Here is a 19,506-nt window from a genome sequence, read left to right on the forward strand (position 1 = left end):
TGGCGTCATCAAGATGGGTGCAGAAGGGACGAGGCCTCTGGACAGCGGAGGAAGAAGGGAGGGCGCCGAGGCGTGGTGCCAGCAGCCGCGCACTGGAGCCCAGCGGACTGAACCGAGCACGCTCGCCCAGCCCCGGGAGTGGCGGGAGGGGCTGAGGGGCGCCGCGGGGGCCGGAGCGGTAGCTGCGGGACGGGGGCGCCGGAGGAGGGAAGAGGGCGCACGCGGTCTAAAAGTGGGGAAAGAAGGCAGGCAGGCAGGCAGGCGGGCTGGCGACCTGGCGCCGGGGCCACATGCGCGGGAACCCGGCGAAGTGGAGCTGGGAGGTGGCGCAGGCCGAGCGAGAGAGGAGGGGAAGCGGAGGCGCGGGGAGCGTGTTTGGGGTGCCGCGGCGGGGAGGCGGCGGCGGCCGGTGGGCGCGGGGGCTGTGTGCGCGCGCTCCCCGGCTCAGGGAGGAAAATGGCCCAGAAGGGAAAGTTAGGGTGACGTGCGCAGCCTCCAGAGGCTCAGTCCGACGGAGCGGGGGCCAGATAGGTCGGGAGTAGCGCACTCTGGGCGCGGCCACTGCTGTGGAGGTGCCGACCCCTCACTGCAGGTGGCCGCGGGTGCGCTGGGTCCGCGCGCCGAGGGCGCGAACAGGCGCGTCGGGGTGCCCGGCCAAGGGATGGGCTGCGCCCCTAGCATCCGCGTCTCGCAGAGCGGCGTGATTTACTGTCGGGACTCGGATGAGTCCCACTCGCCCCGCCAAAGCACCAGCGTGTCGCAAGGCCCCGCAACCCCGCTGCCTGGCCTCTTCGCCCAGACCGACGCCGCCGACGCCATGCCCCTGAGCCGCGAGGCCCCCAGCGCTTCCCGGGTGCACAGGGCTCGCGCAAAGCGGGGCAGCGGCAGCAGCACTGGCTCTACAGCCCCGGCGGCGACCACCTGCAGGGGTCGGAGGCGCCACTGCTGCAGCAGCGCGGAGGCTGAGACCCAGACCAACTACTCCAACGTCAAGGTAAACGCCCAGCGCCGCCCTTGCTGCTGGTGGTGGTGGGCACGGGTAGGGGGCTCCAGCGAAGTAGAGTGGCCGTGACGCGGTGGGTTTGGGGAGGTTGTCACCAAGGAGTAGTTTCTTTTCATTTGTAGGGGTGTTGAAGGCCCCGGACATCTGAGCAGAAAAGACCCTTGGAGGTGTCCTGGGAGCTGGATTGGAGTGGAGAAGGGAGCACAGTAGGAAGCCGATGGGCTGGCTGGTTTTTCATTGAGGGGAGGAAGGCTATGACTCAGTTAATGCAAGAGGATGGGTAGGTGTCGTTGAGAGCATTTGGTGGCGAGTTGTACTGCATGAAATCTGAGCACCGGGCAGATTTGTGTGTCTTGCAGGTGAATGGTGCAGACCTGGTGCATGCAGAGGTCCCCAAACTTTTTGCACAGGGGTCCATTTCACTGTCCCTCAGACCGTTGGAGGGCTGCCACATATAGTGCTCCTCTCACTGACCACCAATGAAAGAGGTGCTCCTTCCGGAAGTGCTGCAGGGGGCCGGATAAACGGCCTCAGGCGGCTACATGCGGCCCGCGGGCCGTAGTTTGGGGATGCCTGCCAGCTTCATGAAGTCTTAGAAGCCAGCTGTGGAGACTTGTGAATTGAATAAGGGTGTTTCTGTCTTGTGGGAGATGTAGAAATGCAATGGCGGAAGAGAACTAGATAGAGTCTAACCCGTTGTTTGTTCCTTGTTTGAGTTGGCCGCATCCTGGACATAGTTGAGAGAACCTGCCTTAAATTTGGAGGGTCAGAGGAGCTTCAGTGAGGGAAATTAGTTTCCAGTGCTGTGCAGCTGTCTGAAGATGAAGATTCTGTACATCTCAACTTTCAAGAGGATGGAATTGTGAGGAAGTGGAGAAAATTGTCTAAATGATTAAAGCAGCTACTAGATATTTTTTAATGGCAGAAAAAAAATGATTATTTTAATAGCGCCCTTCTGTATGTCCTCGAAATATTGTTCAATCCAAGAGGGTTTTCATTGTGTAAATCTGGCCAATGGGCCTTTTATCCATATATAGCAAACAGAACGACAATGGCACAGTCCCAATGTGCAGAGGAAGAAAATACATCTCCATAACTGAATGTTAGATAGAATCACAGCTTTTACATGGTCAGTGTATATTTAATACTTGAAAAGTTGTCCAGCAGTTGGGCTAGTGTAAGAGCCTCCTAGTCTTCATTGGATAGTCAGCTCTCAGTGGAGTGGTGAAGAGGACAGCTTGTGTTGGTTCCAGTCTGGAAGAGCAAAAGCTTCTTTTAGTGAACTTACTGTAGCAGCATCTGATTTTGTAACATGAAGTTTAACTAATGCTTATTTATAGTTATAGGGTTTTTATGGTAATAATTATATAATAGAATATGATAATATGATCATTATAGTAAAAAAAAACCCCACCATTTATTGAGTACCAACTTAATGCCAGGTATAAGCTTTTTCTTGTAGCTTTTGAATGTTAACCATGTGATGATAGAATTTCCAAAGACTAAAGACCTACTAATTGAACATTTCTAAGAGAGGCATGTGCTGACCACTATGTTTTCCTTTTGTCAAGTATTTTTTTTCTTATTTAACACATTTGTTCTCATTAAGTTAACATTAGTGGAAATTTCAGGGGAATAAAATTTTATATTTGGCAAAATAATTAAATTGGAATGTTATCCAATAAAGACTATTCTTTTACCTTCTTGTTGAAAAGGAAATTTGAAGGCCCTGGCCGGTTGGCTCAGTGGTAGAGCGTCGGCCTGGCGTGCGGGGGACCCGGGTTCGATTCCCCGCCAGGGCACATAGGAGAAGCGCCCATTTGCTTCTCCACCCCCCCTCCTTCCTCTCTGTCTCTCTCTTCCCCTCCCGCAGCCAAGGCTCCATTGGAGCAAAGATGGCCCTGGCGCTGGGGATGGCTCCTTGGCCTCTGCCCCAGGCACTAGAGTGGTTCTGGTCGCGGCAGAGCAACGCCCCGGAGGGGCAGAGCATTGCCCCCTGGTGGGCAGAGCGTCGCCCCTGGTGGGCGTGCTGGGTGGATCCCGGTCAGGCACATGCGGGAGTCTGTCTGACTGTCTCTCCCCGTTTCCAGCTTCAGAAAAATAAAAATAAAAATAAAAAAAAAGAAAAGGAAATTTGAAGACATGAAGCAGTAGTTCAGAATGGTGACAACTTATGAACTTTGATACTTTTTTTGGTTGCTTCAGAGAAATTGTGTATTTTGCTTTTCAGAGTAGCAGAATCCCCAATTTAGTGCCTGGCAATTCTAGCTACTTCTTGTTTGTTCATTGAAAGGAAAAATAATGAATGAATTCATTCCCTATGTTAAAATACTTCCCTTAAGAGGCTACTTAGAAACCAAATGGAGTAAAAACTGGAGAGAAAGTGAGTCCCAGTTATTACAGCTAGTATAAATTTGTATAAACATCATTGCTACTTGGCTGAAGTGTTAAAAGGCTTGACCTGGATTGGAATATAACTCACTTTACTTTATCAACAAGATTTCCAAATAAGAGCTTAATTCATTCCAAACTATTACTAGGAATGTTGGGAATGACACTGCTACTTTAGTGATTCAACACTAATTTGCATGTGTAAATCTCAAAAACTATAGATTTGAAATTAAATATGAGACCAGAATTATTAGTTATACAAATATTACAGAATTATTATTTCAGAATTGTTTTAATATATTTAATAGTATCCTTTTAGGACTTGTGATTCAGTGTTTTATATATATATATATATATATATATATATATATATATATATATTTCAATCTTCACATGTTTAATATTCTTTTGTGGTTAAGGTAATAAAAACTTTCATTTCTTTTTAGAAAAAGAATTCTTCTACCTTAAGAGTCTGAGATAGTTATTAGTCATGCTCACTCTGCTCTCCCTTTTCTAACATGCTCAAGTGGGAAAGTAAGGTCTTTGCTCTTTGATTCTGTTTATAGTGGTGGGTTATAATAGGTTTTTAAAAAATGTTTGTTTTTGTACATCAATTATAAACCATATCCTCATTATTTACTTGGTCTCTGGTATTCCCCACTGTACAAAAATGTGTGCTATACTCTCTCACTCTTTGTGGAGAAGTCCTGCTGGGAGTGAGGACGACAGAGAAGCAAAGACCCGACTCCAGGGACCAGGTTCAGTGACTCAGATCCAATTTATTCAGGAAGTAAGCTAGCTTATATACACGGGTTCAGCCTATAGGGTGTTACAGCATGTTCTTCAAAGCCAATGGCTGAAAAGATCAGGGAGCTGCGTAGTTGGCGCTGAGTCACTTTCTTATAGCGGGTGAGCTCCCTTCCTGGGTATGCCCAGGAGGCTTCTGGGAGCTGGAGTATTCTCACAGCATTGCATCAGCCACAGCTGCTAGGAATGCGCTCTGCACTCCACCCACATCTCCCCCTTCTCTTTTAATTAAGGCCAATTGGACTTGATGAATGACAGCTTGCTGTTGTTGTAGCTTCTGAATGCTATGCATTATGCAATGGAACCCTAGTAGAACTAAAACAACTATAATACCTATTATATCATACTATATGCTAATAGATTAGCTGGATTAAACAATGAGGCAAGCTTCTGTAATGTTTGACTAGTTAGAAAATAGAACGGGGGTCTTAAACAGGGGATTCCTCCTAGGGGTTGGAATGTCATTTCCCTCCCATTGTGTTAGAGACCTTCTAGGTGCCATTAAACACAGTTCCATTTTGATTGTAAAAAGACGTAGGTCCATGTACGCCCCCTTCCCACAAAGGTGCCAGCATCTAAACACAGAACAGATGGATGGCTTGCTGTGGGCTGTGTACTGCATATGGTTGCAAGGCACATTACACAAACAACATGACAAATTATACAATTTCAACAATTACAAAGGTACATTTCACCAGTCTCTGAGCACTTTGCCAAAAGCACAAAATGTCCTCACCCTTCTTTCTAGCCATAGGAAAAGCTTCCCAGGGCAGGGGAAGGGCCTCCAGCAAAGCGACCCCCCACCCCCATCAGGGTATTTCACATTGTCCAAAATCCGTAAGTCCATCCAACAAAGGAGCCAGTGCTCACTTGGGTCATAGTCCAGGAATCAGTCCATGCATATGAGGCCTCAGCCACCCCCCTCATCCCTGCCATCCTGGCAGGTCTTACACTGTCCCAAAGAGGAGCACATGGCAATGGCAGTCAGCATATTTCCATCTCTGCTCTAGAGAGCATGATGGCATTCACCCCTATGTCCCAAAATGTCAGCGAACCCACCAGCGGCTTAGCAGGCACTCTCTGCCGTTCCAGCTGCCACTCGGCAATGCAAGCCTGGCTTTCGTTCATCCTCTTGCTGCAGCTGCCGCTGTTTACCTTCTGGAGTTTGTGAATTGCAATTCTGGCACAATTCTCCTCATCTTCCAAAGATGAACTGAAAACACCAGCTCGCGCTGCCGGGCTTGAGCCCCAGGCTGCTGCCCCCTGTGTCTGGGAGTCAGTGGTCACTACGGCACACATAGGCAAGAACAGAGCTCCAGGGCCTGGGAGCCCGTCAGGGGCAATTCTCTGGGCCCACCCCACCAAAGCCTCCACATCCCCCCAGGTGATGGGGCGCACACGCCGTCCACGAGGTCTTCTTCTAGAGCGCTGAGGACCTCCTCCCCTCAGGTGTAGTCGGTGTGGAGAAGGTCAGGGCTATGGCTTTGGATGGGTGAAGACTGAACCACTTATTAGGTGCCCAAGAAACCCTGTCAAGCAGGTTGGGAGGTTCCTGGGATCCAAATTGGCTGAAAAACACAAGCATAACCTCTCCCTTGTGTTAGAAGAGGGTGTGATCCCCGCCACTGTGCCGTGGCTGGGTCCTTCCAGCGTGATTTCAGAGAGAGGGGCAGGGGAGAGAGAGAGAGAGTGAGAGATACAGAAAAATAGACAAAACAGACAGACAGAAAAAAGACACATGGGGGCGTATAGGCTGGCCCATGGATCTGCAGTAGAAACACGTGTTGGAGAAAATGGCGCCTGAGAGGCTGGGGTGGGGCACTGAGCCCCGGCAGGGAATGTGGAAATAGTGACTTCCACTTTTTCCAGGGGCAGAGCTGATGGCACAGTTAGCAATTCTGTTGATTTCATTTCTGCGTGCTCAGCCGCAATTTTGTTAAACTCAGAGGCTAAACTACTTTCCTCCTCAGTGGAGGGGAGCGAATAGGAAGGTAGGGACTCCCCAGAGAGAGGGGCAGCCTGTAATATTTTTGGCACTGGCAGAGGGTCCCAGCAGGAGCACTGGTCAGGCAGGCATGTATTGCTAACAGGGCAGGAATGAGGCCGAGAGGGAAGGTTTGTCCCCCATGTACTTTGGCCGAACAGACGCACCGAAAAGCTCAGGCCAAGTGTCCGGGTCCCAAAGAGGCGCGTCCTCAATCCAGTGATTGAGACCAGAGAGAATCTCCCAGTAAGAGAGAGATCCTTTTCATAAACTTCAACTTGCCTGCTCTGCAATAGGGCGTGCAGGGCTCTAGCCTGCGGGGCTCGAGAGTGGGGGAGAAGGTTTCCTATTGCAGAGGGTCACTCACCCGTCCTTTGAGTGCTGGCTGGGTCCCTGCTCGAGGTGCCAGTTGTGGACAAGTCCTGCCGGAGGTGAGGACGATGGAGACACAAAGACCTGACTCTGGGGACCAGGTTCAGTGACTCAGATCCACTTTGTTCAGGAAGTAAGCTAGCTTATATACATGGGTTCAGCCTATAGGGTGTTACAGCATATTCTTCAAAGCCAATGGCTGAAAAGATCAGGGAGCTGCGTGGTTGGCGCTGAGTCACTTCCTTATAGCGGGTGAGCTCCCTTCCTGGGTATGCCCAGGAGGCTTCTGGGAGCTGGAGTATTCTCACAGCATTGCATCAGCCACAACTGCTAGGAATGTGCTCTGCGCTCCACCCACATCTCTTTTCTGGCAAAAATTCATCTCATTAAGCTTTTAGAATGATGAAGCATTATGTCAAACATGATGTCAATAGGAACCTTCCTGAAGACATAATTTACAAAAAAATTATAAACATTAATAATGTATATGCAGTATAATGATATATAGTTTTCTATTTTTGGTAAGAAGCTAGATTTGTCTCCCAATTGCTGTAAAAATGCAACTTCCTAGCAATTTTTCTCCCTCTTGTTTGCCTTTTTAAAAATAGTACTCCAGCAGAGGAATCCTGCAGAATGCTCACTCCTCATATTGTGCCAGTTTCGTAATTCTTGTTTAGAAATCCTCAGAGAACATGGTTGAACCTCTCTGTGGGAAGATCTAGGGATTCTTACAAGTCTTTTCTCATATGAGCTGTTGCAGCTGGGGAGGCATCTGAGACTAGGCAGCCAGTTGTAGAAAAGTCTTGATTGATGCATACAATCAACTGGCAGCCTTCTCTATGCAGGTTAACTGTGGGTCAGACACAGGAGGCTGTTAGTTTCCAAATGATTTTGTACTGATAGGCAGCATCTCCAATTCCCTTTTTCCTTCATTCATAGTGCTGATTTATACATTTAGCCAGTACTTGTGCCAGGCTCTGTTGTAGACATGAGGGATTCAGGGAATATCCATGAAGTTTGGTAAGCAAAGCCTGTTAAGGAAGGTAAATCTTTTGGAAAAGGGTGTGTCTAAGCCAGTGATTAATGACTTCAATATTATCTGTTCCATGGCTTACCAGAGTTAACTATATATAAAGGGAAAATAGATAAATATTTTTCTGACCTATGGTCAGAAAATAATAAAATTTTTATTTGGGAGAGGGGTAGAACTGTTTTGAAAAACACAATTTTTGCTAAGTTTTCAGTGTACATAAGAATCACTTAGAAGGCTTGTTCAAACACAGATTCTGGCCCCAAGCCCTCATTTCTGATTTAGATCTTGGATGAGTTTTGAGGATTTGGATATCTAACAAGCTTCCAAAAGATGCCATATTGTTGATCTGGAGACCACATTTTGAGAACCACTGCTTTTAAATGCACTAAATTGACTGTTAACAGATAAATTAGGTGGGGCCACTGCTAGCAGAGTGTACGGCACCACCTTGCAGGCATTCTGGGTACTAGGGTTGGTCCTGCCTTCATCTTAGTTTACTTTTATATGGGCCACCTGCTATCTCCATTCATGAAGTCAGACTCTGAGCCTCCAAGGCTAGCTGGAAAGTCTGTTCAGTGGGGAGAGTGCCGGACCAGGTAGCCCACTTTGGTTTCTTGAGTTTCCATGTCCCCTCAGGATCCACTGGGGTTTGTAGGTGCTGACATCTTGTTTAGCCATCACAGCGCCTCCTGTGCAGCTGCCCTGCTGGAGCCATGTTCTGCATGATGGGAAGTTGTGAGGGAGGAGCTTAATACGGGGGCTAACATGACATGGTACAGACTCATGTTCGGTTCTTAGCTCTTGGAGTTCTTGCTAGTCATTTTTGCCACTATTTTTCATTTTCAAATGGAGCATAAGATTTAATAAGCCCAAGTAAGTCTTGGAAGTTGATTTAGTAAAACTCAAATTTACCTTCTGTCATAGTTCATTTTATCACAATTTAGCCCCTGTGTTGGGAAATGCCAACACAGTAATTATAGCCAGAGAGCAGTTTTGCTTAATTTTCACTGTTTTCTTTAGTAGTTACATTAATTTTTAAGGACCATCAGATAATTCTCCCTTTTTACTGTATTAAATAAGAAGCCTCTCTGTAACAAGTGTTTAAGATGTCCTGCATCATTAGAGATACTCTGGTAAGCTCAAGTCGAGATGAACAGTTTTGATGATTGTTTAAAATAATGGCATTTTTTTTAATGGTCACTTAATTTCTTGTTTGCTTAATGACTGTTGATATAAAAATATGCCCAGTTATCTTGTTTGGTGACCTCTAAGTTATTGTTGAAAACAAATCTTCCTCTTTAGTTCATTTTCTACCCTGACTCTGCTCAGACTTTTCTTGGCTTGGGCTGCTATTATAAAATACCGTGAAAAGACCTTAAACAACAGACCTCTATTTCTCACTGTTTTGGAGGTTGGGCAGTCCAAGATTGAGGTGCTGGCAGATTCTGTGCCTTGTGAGTACACTCTTCCTGGCTATCTTGTTGTGTCTTCAAATGACAGAGAGCAAGCAAGTTCTGGTCTCTCTCCTCTTGTAAGGACACTAATCCCATCATGGGACCCCACTGTCATATAAACCTGAGTACCTCTCAAAGGTCTCACCTCTAGATACCATCAGGGTTGGGGTGCAACATAGGAATTTTGGGGGATACGTTCAGTCCATAACAGACATGCTTTTATCATTTCTTTTGCCCCTTACCCATTGTCCTCTGTCCCCATGATCTCAAAGCCCAGAGGTAGGGGTGGAGAAAGAAAACCCTCTTCCAAAATGGGAAGTTCCCTAAGTGGGATACCAGCTTAGCCAGCTTATTACATTTTTGCTCGATTTGCACTTTCCTGTTCACTATACCCTCTCTCTACAGTCTCAAAAAGTAAGTGACTTTCACTATATGTTTATAAGGTGATATTTCTATTCAGATGTGTTCAGGAGTTCACATCTGGACAAGTGGATGTTCCTGGCCCTGGCCAGTTGGTTGGCTTAGCAGTAGAGCATTAACCCGGCATGTGGAAGTCCCAGGTTTGAGTTTTGGGTTTGATTACCAGTCAGGGCACACAGGAGAAGCGACTACCTGTTTGACCCCCCACGCTTCTCTTTCTCTCACTCATTTTATCTCTCTCTTCCCCTCCCACAGCCTGGCTTGGTTGATTCAAGATTGTTGGCCCAGGGCGCTGAGGATGGCTCTGTGGAGCCTTGCCACAGGTGCTAAAAATAGCTTGGTTACCAGCAGTCCCAGATGGGCAGAGCACTGGTCCCAGATGGGGGTTGCTGGTTGGATCCTGGTCCAGGGCAGGGCATGTAGGAGTCTGTCTCTGTGTCTTCACTCTTCTCACTTAAAAAAAAAGTGGATGTTTCCTTTATCTTACAGTGGAAATCTTGGTAGTTGTTTTTTTTCCTTTTTTTAAAAACTTTATTGACCCTGGCTGCTGGTTGGCTCAGTGGTGGAGCATCGGCCTGGCATGTAGATGTCCTGGGATTGATTCCTAGTCAGGGCACACAGGAGAAGTGCCCATCTGCTTCACCCCTCTGCCTTCTCTCTCTTTCTTATCTTCCCGCAGCCATGGCTCAATTGGTTCGAGCGAGTTGGCCTTGAGTGCTGAGGATGGCTCCTTGGCCTCTGTCTCAGGCACTAAAAAAATGGCTGTGTTGCTGAGCAATGGAACAGTGACCTCAGATGGGCAGGGCATCACCCCCTAGTGGACTTGCCGGGGGGGATCCCCATTGAGGCGCATGCAGGAGTCTGTCTCTTTGCCTCCCCTCCTCTCACTAAAATAAAATAAAGTAAAAAACAGCAAAAACTTTATTTATTGATTTTAGAAAGAGGATAGCGAGAAAGGTTAGAAGGAGGAGAGGGAAATATCAACTCCTACTAGTTGTTTCTCGAAGGTGCCTTGACCCAGCAAGCCCTGGGTTCTGAACTGGTAACCTCAGCATTCCAGGTCAACATTATATCCACTGTATACCACCACAGGTCAGGCTAAAGTCTTAGTAGTTTTTATATTTTAATATAAGACAGTGCTTTTTAACAAGTTGCAATATAGGCTAATTTAGATTCTGTTGTTGCTAGTTTCTTCCTCATTTTCTCTCTTCTTTCATTGATAGATAAAAGCCTGCTTTTATTCAGGATTTTGATGCTTTGCTTTTTTCTATCAGTGTCTTTCTCCCCTTTTCTATCTCCATAGGGACAATGAACAGAGCAATTGTGCAGAAGTATATGATTGCTATAATAAAAATCAGATGACAATTTTACTTTTGGATAATCCATCAGTGAAAGAAAGAATACTTTCTGGTTATGTCATTTCCAAGGCAATTCAAATTTTCATGCATGGCTTGCACATTTTGCAACAAGGTATGTAGAATAGATATGATAATATATATTACCTGTTTTTTAAGTCTTTGCTACTTGCAGAGCTGTTTATAGACATTGCTTCACCTAGTCTACCTAAAACACTATGAGCTACAAATTATTATTCCCATTTTACAAACGAGGAAATGAGGCTGTGAGAGGTAGAGTAAATTGCTCAAGGTGAGGACTGGAGTTTGAATACAAGATTGTCTGAATCCATTTTCAAGGTTCTTATCCATTGAGCTTTATTGGTACTCACACAGGCCTGAAAGCCCAAGGCTGGTCCTGGAACTGCAGTTATGTAGAGTAAAGAGGTGATAAACAGGAGTGAGAGGAGCAATCAGAAGGCCTTGTGGGCAAGGTTTCCTGTCTTACATATCCACTCTCACCCTTCTGTTAGCCTGATCTGAAGTGTTGTTTTGAGATGAGTGGAGAATGTAAAATGCAAACAAAATTGGAGAAACTTTTTCAACACATGTTGACACTATGTTCACGGAACACAGTACTTGGCACATTATAAATATTATACAGATATTATTAGCTGGTGATAATCCCATGCCGTGGACCAGCGCAGCTTCCAAAAAACGGTGCGGAATTAAGGAAACACACTTTGTCAGAACAAAACCGATGGGACCCGGAGGACTCCTCAAACTGCCTGGCAGCATCTGAGTGCCTCACAGCCTCAGTTCGCTTTATTATATGGACCTATGCAAATCAAGGACCCTGATACAAAGTTGCACATCAAAGGCTAAGACAGGAACTCTCCCAAGGCAAAAACAGTATACATTAGTGAATTTTACAAACATCTGAAAACAAAGAGTCAGAGGAAGGGTATGTATATTGCTTCCTGCAACCCAAGGAAGGAAGTGGAGTGGGTGCAAACACAGAGCATCAAAGCCAAATATGGAGATGGAGGGGGTAGAACTTAAGCCCCCTGCCAAGCCTTGAATCTATAATGGCTTTTTGCCATTACCGGTCCACAACAATCCCACTATCATTTCTATTTTGGTAATGAAAATGAGATTTTGGTTATTTAAATTTAGATAGTTTTGAAACATTTCATTGCCTATTATTGAGAAATGTATCCAACTTTTAAGTAGGTTGATTTGGCCAATGAAAGTGACTGACTAGATTTATGAAGACATAGGCATTATCCTGAAGCTTTGAAAACTACTGCTGCAGACATGGGTCTGGTCTGCATCAGCTGTATTTCCAAAAGAGACGACATGGTAGACTCCTGCCAGTCATTGGCCCAGGATGGAGTTTGAGTTCCATGACCATTGGGCCTACAGAGAACTTCTGCCTTTGAAGGTTAGGGCCTTGATATTAACTTGAGGTGGTTCCATGTGGAATCCTTTGGTGTAAACCTGTAACCTGAAGCCTTGGTTTGTAATTGTGCTTAAACGATTTTGCATAAGCTCTGTTTTTATGTTGCTGCATCTTAGGCACTGGCAGATGTAGTATCCGGTTAGGAGAATGAAACAGTGTAACTAGGAGCCTTTTTCTCTCTCAGAGAGGAAGGCGTGATGATTAGCTCCAGGGATTCAGTTGCCTGTGTGAGTCACAAAACTGAGAGAAGACCCTGAATTTTGGAAATTTTTATAGGAAGATACACGAAAGAACTTTTAGCAACCTGTCACATAGGGTAACATATGTAAAAAAGTACTGTTTTCTAACATCAGAACCACAAATCACATCAAAGCTCTGGACCTGGAAGGTAATGATGAGTTCAGGATAGGTGGGGCTTTTTTCCACTCCAGAATCCTGCTGAGGGAGCTTCAAGCAAGAGCAATGACCACGTTGAGAGGACAGTACCAGCTTTGGCAAGTACCTTCAACAGCTCAGACTTACCCCTTGAGTGGTCTTTGGGCCACACAAAGACCACTTTAGCTTAAGAAACTGATGGACAGTCTTGGCTTAGAAACTAGGTGACTGTGAGGAAAACAAAAGCCATTCCACCAGTTGATGCTTCAGAAACTTCAGTAGTGTTTTGAGTTGAGCATTGGCTGAAACTAAAAGTTTCTCTTTTCCCCACAGTCTAAGGAAACACACAATCCTGCTGTGGGAGATGGTGCAGGGACAGAACACTTAGACGAGTTTGCATGAGGCTTTCTGTCTTCTTCCTCCCAAATCTATAAGGCTGTGTCTGCAAAGCCAATTCTGGGACCCCTAACCCATGGACCCCCCCCAAGCAGGCTTTTCTGTCCCTGTGGTCAGCTTCCCTGTCCATCCACTCAATCACATGTGGGACCCACTGTGAGCTTTCCAAAGCTCAGCACCTTTATCTGCAGTGATCTGGCTCACTAGGACGCTGATCCCTTTGGGAGGCGCTGGTGAAGATGTCCATTATTCTCACTTTCCTGATGGCTGTGGCAAGGAGAAATGTTGCAGACACATTCTCCCCTCCCCTTTGTTGAGATTTTCAGGAAGGGAGAGGAGGCATAATAAAAGGACAGAATCTCTTCTGTGAATCAAAGATGCAAACTTTAAATTTAAAAAAATGAGAAAATGCTTTAAATTAATGTAAAAGGCAACCCTCATTTTTATATTCAAATTACATGACAGAAACACAGTGTATAAGGCATCTGGTTTGTAGTTGGAAAAGATTTTCATGTAGAAAAATGTTATACATGGCATTTGGGTTTTCAGGTTAGCCCCCCAAAGTAGCTGACTATATAGCTAGCATATATTTACAATGTTCAAACAGTATTGCTTTAAGAGAAACATAAAACTTAATTAGAACAAGTGCTTCTCTTATATGTGTGTCATTTGGGAGAAGCGGGTTTATTTGGAGGGTGATGAAGCAGAGGAGGGGAATCTGTGATGCTCTCTCAGTGCATAATTGTCCTAAGTGATTGTTGGTGCTCTGAGGAGGTAAAGGGCTCAAATGGTGTAGAGAGAGCAGGGGTGCAGGGAGCCCAAGGGGCTTGACAAGTATTTCAGTGTGTATTTTCTAACTGCAATAGATCTCTGTTTTTAAATTGTAAAACCATTAAAAATACATACATACATACATAACTATCCTAGTCAGTTTGGGCTGCTATAACAAAAACACCATAGACTGAGTGACTTATAAACAACAGAAATATACTTCTCACAGTTCTGAAGGCTGGAAAGCCCAAGATCAAGGAGCTAGCAGATTTGGTGTCTGGTCATAGCCAGCAGTCTTTTCACTGTGTCCTCACTTGTCCCATGCATGAGGGCTCTATTCTCTGACCTAATCACTTCCCAAAGACTGCACCTCCTAATACCATCACATTAGGGGTTAGGATTCAATATATGAATTGGAGGAGGGGGGCAAAAAAAACATTCAATCTACAGATTACAGCGAAAAGACATCTTTTCGCTACAACTGTACTTAAAGCAATCATATTTTTCTTATTGTCTTATTATATTTTAGCTGGATGGTATCCAAATAAGGTTCACCCATTGTGATTGGTTGATGCATCTTTTAAGTCTGTCTTTATATGTGTCTCTCTTTTCTCTTGCAATTAGTTTGTTGAGGACCCAGGGTTGCTTTTTCTGTAGCTTGCCCCTAGTCTGCATTTTACTTTTTCCATTCCTGGGGAGTGTCTGACATCTTTTCCTGCCTTCTGTGTACTAGAGACTTGTAGCTAGATTTAGTAGTTTGCTCAGATTATGCTACATTTTAGGGGGTGGGAGTGGGGCAAGAATACATTTTAGATACTGTATTCTCACATCAGGAAACATACAAGGTTCAGCTGTCTTTTCGCTGTGATGCTCACAAGTATTAAGGATCGTTGCTTACACCCATCATTAGGGGATGTAAAATGGGAATATTCTTGTTCTATCATTTCTCTTTCACTTACTAGCTGGGATGTCTCTAAAAAAGAAAAACTTTCTTCATCAACTGGATGGTTTCCCTGGGACACAGTTTATACAGGAAAGGAAGGTTAAATGTTTGAAACTCTCCTCTAATTTCCAGTTTTCAAAATAATGAGATGATAATGATTTTTGTTTACTGTTTTCTCTCTCTGCTTGCTTGATATCATTATGGATCATGGATGTCTTTGTCAACTCATTTCAGTTGTTATTATTTGGGTGCTCAAATTGCCCACTTTTGGCTGAAGGGAGCTTATTTAAGTTGTTGAGTCACTTTTCTTGAAGAAATAGTTCCAGCTAAGTTGATTAAATTATGTCCTTATCTACTTGCTGACCACCTGGAGGTGGGGCACATCTTGATGTCTGCCTAACCATTCGTAGTCGTTGTTGTTACATGCAGTTGACTTGGCTCTGACTCCTAACAACTCTATGAATGAGTAATATCCATGATGTCCTGTCCTCATCATTAATCATACCAAAACTTGAGGCAGCCCTTTTCCTATCATTTTTGTGGCTACTAAAAGGCTCTGGTATGCTGGAAAGATACTTATTGACCAAGGCTTGACTTCTAGCTCTGCCTTACACAAGCTTTGTGACCTTGGAGAAGCTGCATGACTCTTCTTCTTCATGTGGTGGGGATAATGCTCCATCAAAAGATCAAAAGGATTGGTGCAAGTATAACAGATGCACAGTCCCTGTAAACCAGCGGTTCTCAACCTGTGGGTCGTGACCCCGGCGGGGTCGAACGACCAAAACACAGGGGTTGCCTAAAGCCATCAGAAAATACATATTTATTATACAATACATTTTTAAATAAAATACGTATTTCTGATGGCTTTAGGCGACCCTGTGTTTTGGTCGTTCGACCCCCGCCGGGGTTGCGGCCCACAGGTTGAGGTCCTCATGAACGTGTGTGTGTGTGCACGTGTGTGTAAATCAGTCTTTGAAGTCTGGAATGTATTTACACTTACAGCGCAAAAGTGCATAACAATATAGATTAGCACATTTCAGTGCTGAATGGTCACATAGTAGTTATTCTAATGGGAGAAGGGAGGAAGAAAGTGAAACTTCACAAAAGAGTTATAAACTAAGCAATTATAATCTGATGTTGTAACTTGACAAGAAGTGCAGGAGTTGTGTTGTCTCTTGGTTTTCAGCTCCATTTCTGCTTTTCCAAATTCTCTTTGTATTACGTGAGGCTGGAAGTCTACAAACTACATCTTTTAGATTCCTTTGCCAGCTAGTCTCCTATCAGATTCTGCAAGTAAGAGACACTAGTAGGAATTTGGGATGTGAGAAAAAGGAAGAGACCATTGCAGTGGCTTCTGCTAAGTGTCAGTGGTACAATAACTGTGATGGTACAGTACCTCACCTAAGTGTTAGTGTGTGGGTGCTAGCCTAGGAAGTTCAGTTTCTGATCTCTGGATGTTACCCTTCCATCTATTTAGTTTCTCCAGCTTACCCCCATCTTCTTTTTGGCCTTACATACCTTTCAACATCTTGTAAACAGTTCTTTACATGGATCTGTCTCTACTTGATATATGTAGGGTGGTTTCTATTTTTCTCACTGGACACTTAAGGTCTCAGGTCAGAGAAAACTAGGTTGTAATCTCTTACTTAGTTCTGTAATTTAGCATCTTTAATATTCAATCTTTTGTTGAAGGGGGTTAATAAAAGTGCCTCTCTCATAGAGTTGTTGTGAGGATGATGAAATTAATATATGTGACCTTGTTAGCCTTGAACATAACACTCAAAAAGTGTTGTCTACTTATACAAACTAATTTTTGAAGATTTGTCCTTTATCATTTTTTTGTTATAGAAAAGTTTAAGTGTGACAATTGTAAAATTAAGGTAATTCTTTTATTTATACCACTCACTCTCCTCCCTGCTATGGGATTATTTTAGAGCAAATCTAAAATATTATATTATTTTAATACGGTAATATAAGAGATAAGGACCATTTAAAAAACAACCATTAAACTATTAGCATACCTAAAAATTAAAATAATTTAATTTTTTTCTTAATTTTTTATTGATTTTAATGGGGTGACATTAATCAATCAGGGTACATAGGTTCAGAGAAAACATCTTCATGATATTTTGACATTTGATTGTGGTGCACACCCATCACCCAAAGTCCAATTGTCTTCCGTCATATTCTATCTGGTTTTCTTTGTGCCTCTCTTCTCCCCCACCCCCTCACTTCCCCTCCACACCCCTGGTAACCACCATACTCTTGTCCATGTCCCTGAGTCTCATTTTTATGTCCCACCTATGTATGGAATCATATAGTTCTTAATTTTTTCTGATTTACTTATTTCGCTCAGTATAATGTTATCAAGGTCCATCCATGTTGTTGTAAATGATCCGATGTCATCATTTCTTATGGCTGAGTAGTATTCCATAGTATATATGTACCACATCTACTTTATCCAATAATCTATTGAAGGGCTTTTTGGTTGTTTCTATGTCTTGGCCACTGTGAACAATGCTACAATGAACATCGGGCTGCATATGTCTTTACATACAGTGTTTTTGAGTTATGGGGTATATACCAAGTAAAGGGATTGCTGGGTCATATGGTAGTTCTATTTTTAATTTTTTAAGGAACCACCATACTTTCTTCTATAATGATTGTATTACTTTACATTCCCACCAACAGTGGATAAGGGTTCCTTTTTCTCCACAGCCTCTCCAACACTTGTTGTTACATGTCTTGTTGATAATAGCTAATCTAACAGGTGTGAGGTGGTATCTCATTGCCGTTTTGATTTGCATTTCTCTAATAGCTAATGAAAATGAGCATCTTTTCATATATCTGTTGGCCATTTGTATTTCTTCCTGGGAGAAGTGTCTGTTCATATCCTCTTCCCACTTTTTTATTGGATTGTTTTCTTGTTTGTTGTTGAGTTTTATGAGTTCTTTGTATATTTTAGATATTAGGCCCTTATCTGAGCTGTTGTTTGAAAATATCATTTCCCATTTAGTTGGCTGTCTGTTTTGTTGTCAGTTTCTCTTGCTTAGCAAAAACTTCTTAGTCTGAGGTAGTCCCATTCATTTATCTTTGCCTTCATTTCTCTTGCCTTTGGAGTCAAACTCATAAAGTGCTCTTTGTAACCAAGGTCCATGGGTTTAGTACCTATGTTTTCTTCTATATACTTTATTGTTTCAGGTCTTATATTTAGGTCTTTGATCCATTTTGAATTAATTTTAGTACAAGGGGACAAACTGTAGTTGAGTTTCATTCTTTTGCATGTGGTTGTCCAGTTTTCCCAGCACCATTTGTTGAAGAGGCTTTCTTTTCTCCATTGTGTGTTTTGGCCCCTTTATCAAAAATTATTTGACCATATATATGTGGTTTTATTTCTGGGCTTTCTATTCTGTTCCATTGGTTTGAGTGTCTATTTTTTTGCCAGTACCAAGCTGTTTTGATTATTGTGGCTCTATAATATAATTTGAAATCAGGTATTGTAATGCCCCCAGCTTCGTTCTTTTTCCTTAGGATTGCTCTAGCTATTTGGGGTTTCTTATAGTTCCATATAAACCTGATAATATTTTGTTCCATTTTCTTAAAAAATGACATTGGAATTATGACAGGAATTGCGTTAAATTTGTATATTGCTTTGGATAATATAGTCATTTTGACTATATTTATTCTTTCTATCTAAGAACAAGGAATATTTTTTCATTTCATTATATCTTTTTCGATATCCCTTAACAATGCTTTGTAGTTTTCATTATGTAGGTCCTTTACATTCTTTGTTATGTTTATTCCCAGGTATTTTATTTTTTTGTTGCAATCATGAAGGGGATTGTTCTTTTGAGCTTGTTTTCTGATGTTTCATTGTTGGCATACAGGAAGGAATGGACTTTTGTATATTAATTTTGTATCCTGTGACCTTACTGTATTGGTTTATTGTTTCTAGTAGTCTTTTTGTGGAGTCTTTGGGGTTTTCGATGTACAGGATCATATTATCTGCAAAAAGTGAAACCTTTACTTATTCTTTCCCAATATGAATGCTTTTTATTTCTTTCTCTTGTGATTGCTCTGGCTAGAACTTCCCACACTACATTGAATAAGAGTGGAGAGAGTGGTTCATGGTGGTTCCTCAAAAAACTGAAAATAGAACTACCTTATGACCCAGCAATCCCTCTACTGGGTATATATCCCCAAAACTCAGAAACATTGATACGTAAAGACACATGCAGCCCCATGTTTATTGCAGCATTGTTCACAGTGGCCAGGACATGGAAACAACCAAAAAGCCCATCAATAGATGACTGGATAAAGAAGATGTGGCACATATACACTATGGAATACTACTCAGCCATAAGAAATGATGACATCGGAACATTTACAGCAAAATGGTGGGATCTTGATAACATGATACGAAGCGAAATAAGTAAATCAGAAAAAACCAGGAACTGTATTATTCCATACGTAGGTGGGACATAATAGTGAAACTAAGAGACATTGATAAGAGTGTGGTGGTTACGGGGGGGAGGGGGGAATGGGAGAGGGATAGGGGGTGGGGAGGGGCACAAAGAAAACAAGATAGAAGGTGACAGAGGACAATCTGACTTTGGGTGGTGGGTATGCAACATAATTGAACGACAAGATAACCTGGACTTGTTATCTTTGAATATATGTATCCTGATTTATTGATGTCACCCCATTAAAAAAATAAAATTATAAAAAAAAAAAGTGGAGAGAGTTGTTCAACCTTGTCTT

At 43.3% G+C, this 19,506-nt stretch overlaps 1 protein-coding gene across 1 annotated transcript in view; it reads left to right on the forward strand.

Annotated features, from left to right (window-relative positions):
- Positions 1 to 661: 661 nt before the first annotated feature.
- The window catches only part of PDE8B (phosphodiesterase 8B), a 266,892-nt gene continuing 248,047 nt past the window's right edge, over positions 662 to 19,506 (forward strand). Inside the window, exon 1 of the mRNA XM_066273617.1 lies at positions 662 to 994. Within this exon, the coding sequence (XP_066129714.1) occupies positions 662 to 994 (333 nt within the window). The remainder of the gene's footprint in view (positions 995 to 19,506) is intronic.

The sequence above is a fragment of the Saccopteryx bilineata genome, chromosome 4, assembly GCF_036850765.1.
Source record: "Saccopteryx bilineata isolate mSacBil1 chromosome 4, mSacBil1_pri_phased_curated, whole genome shotgun sequence".
Taxonomy (NCBI): Eukaryota; Metazoa; Chordata; class Mammalia; order Chiroptera; family Emballonuridae; genus Saccopteryx; species Saccopteryx bilineata.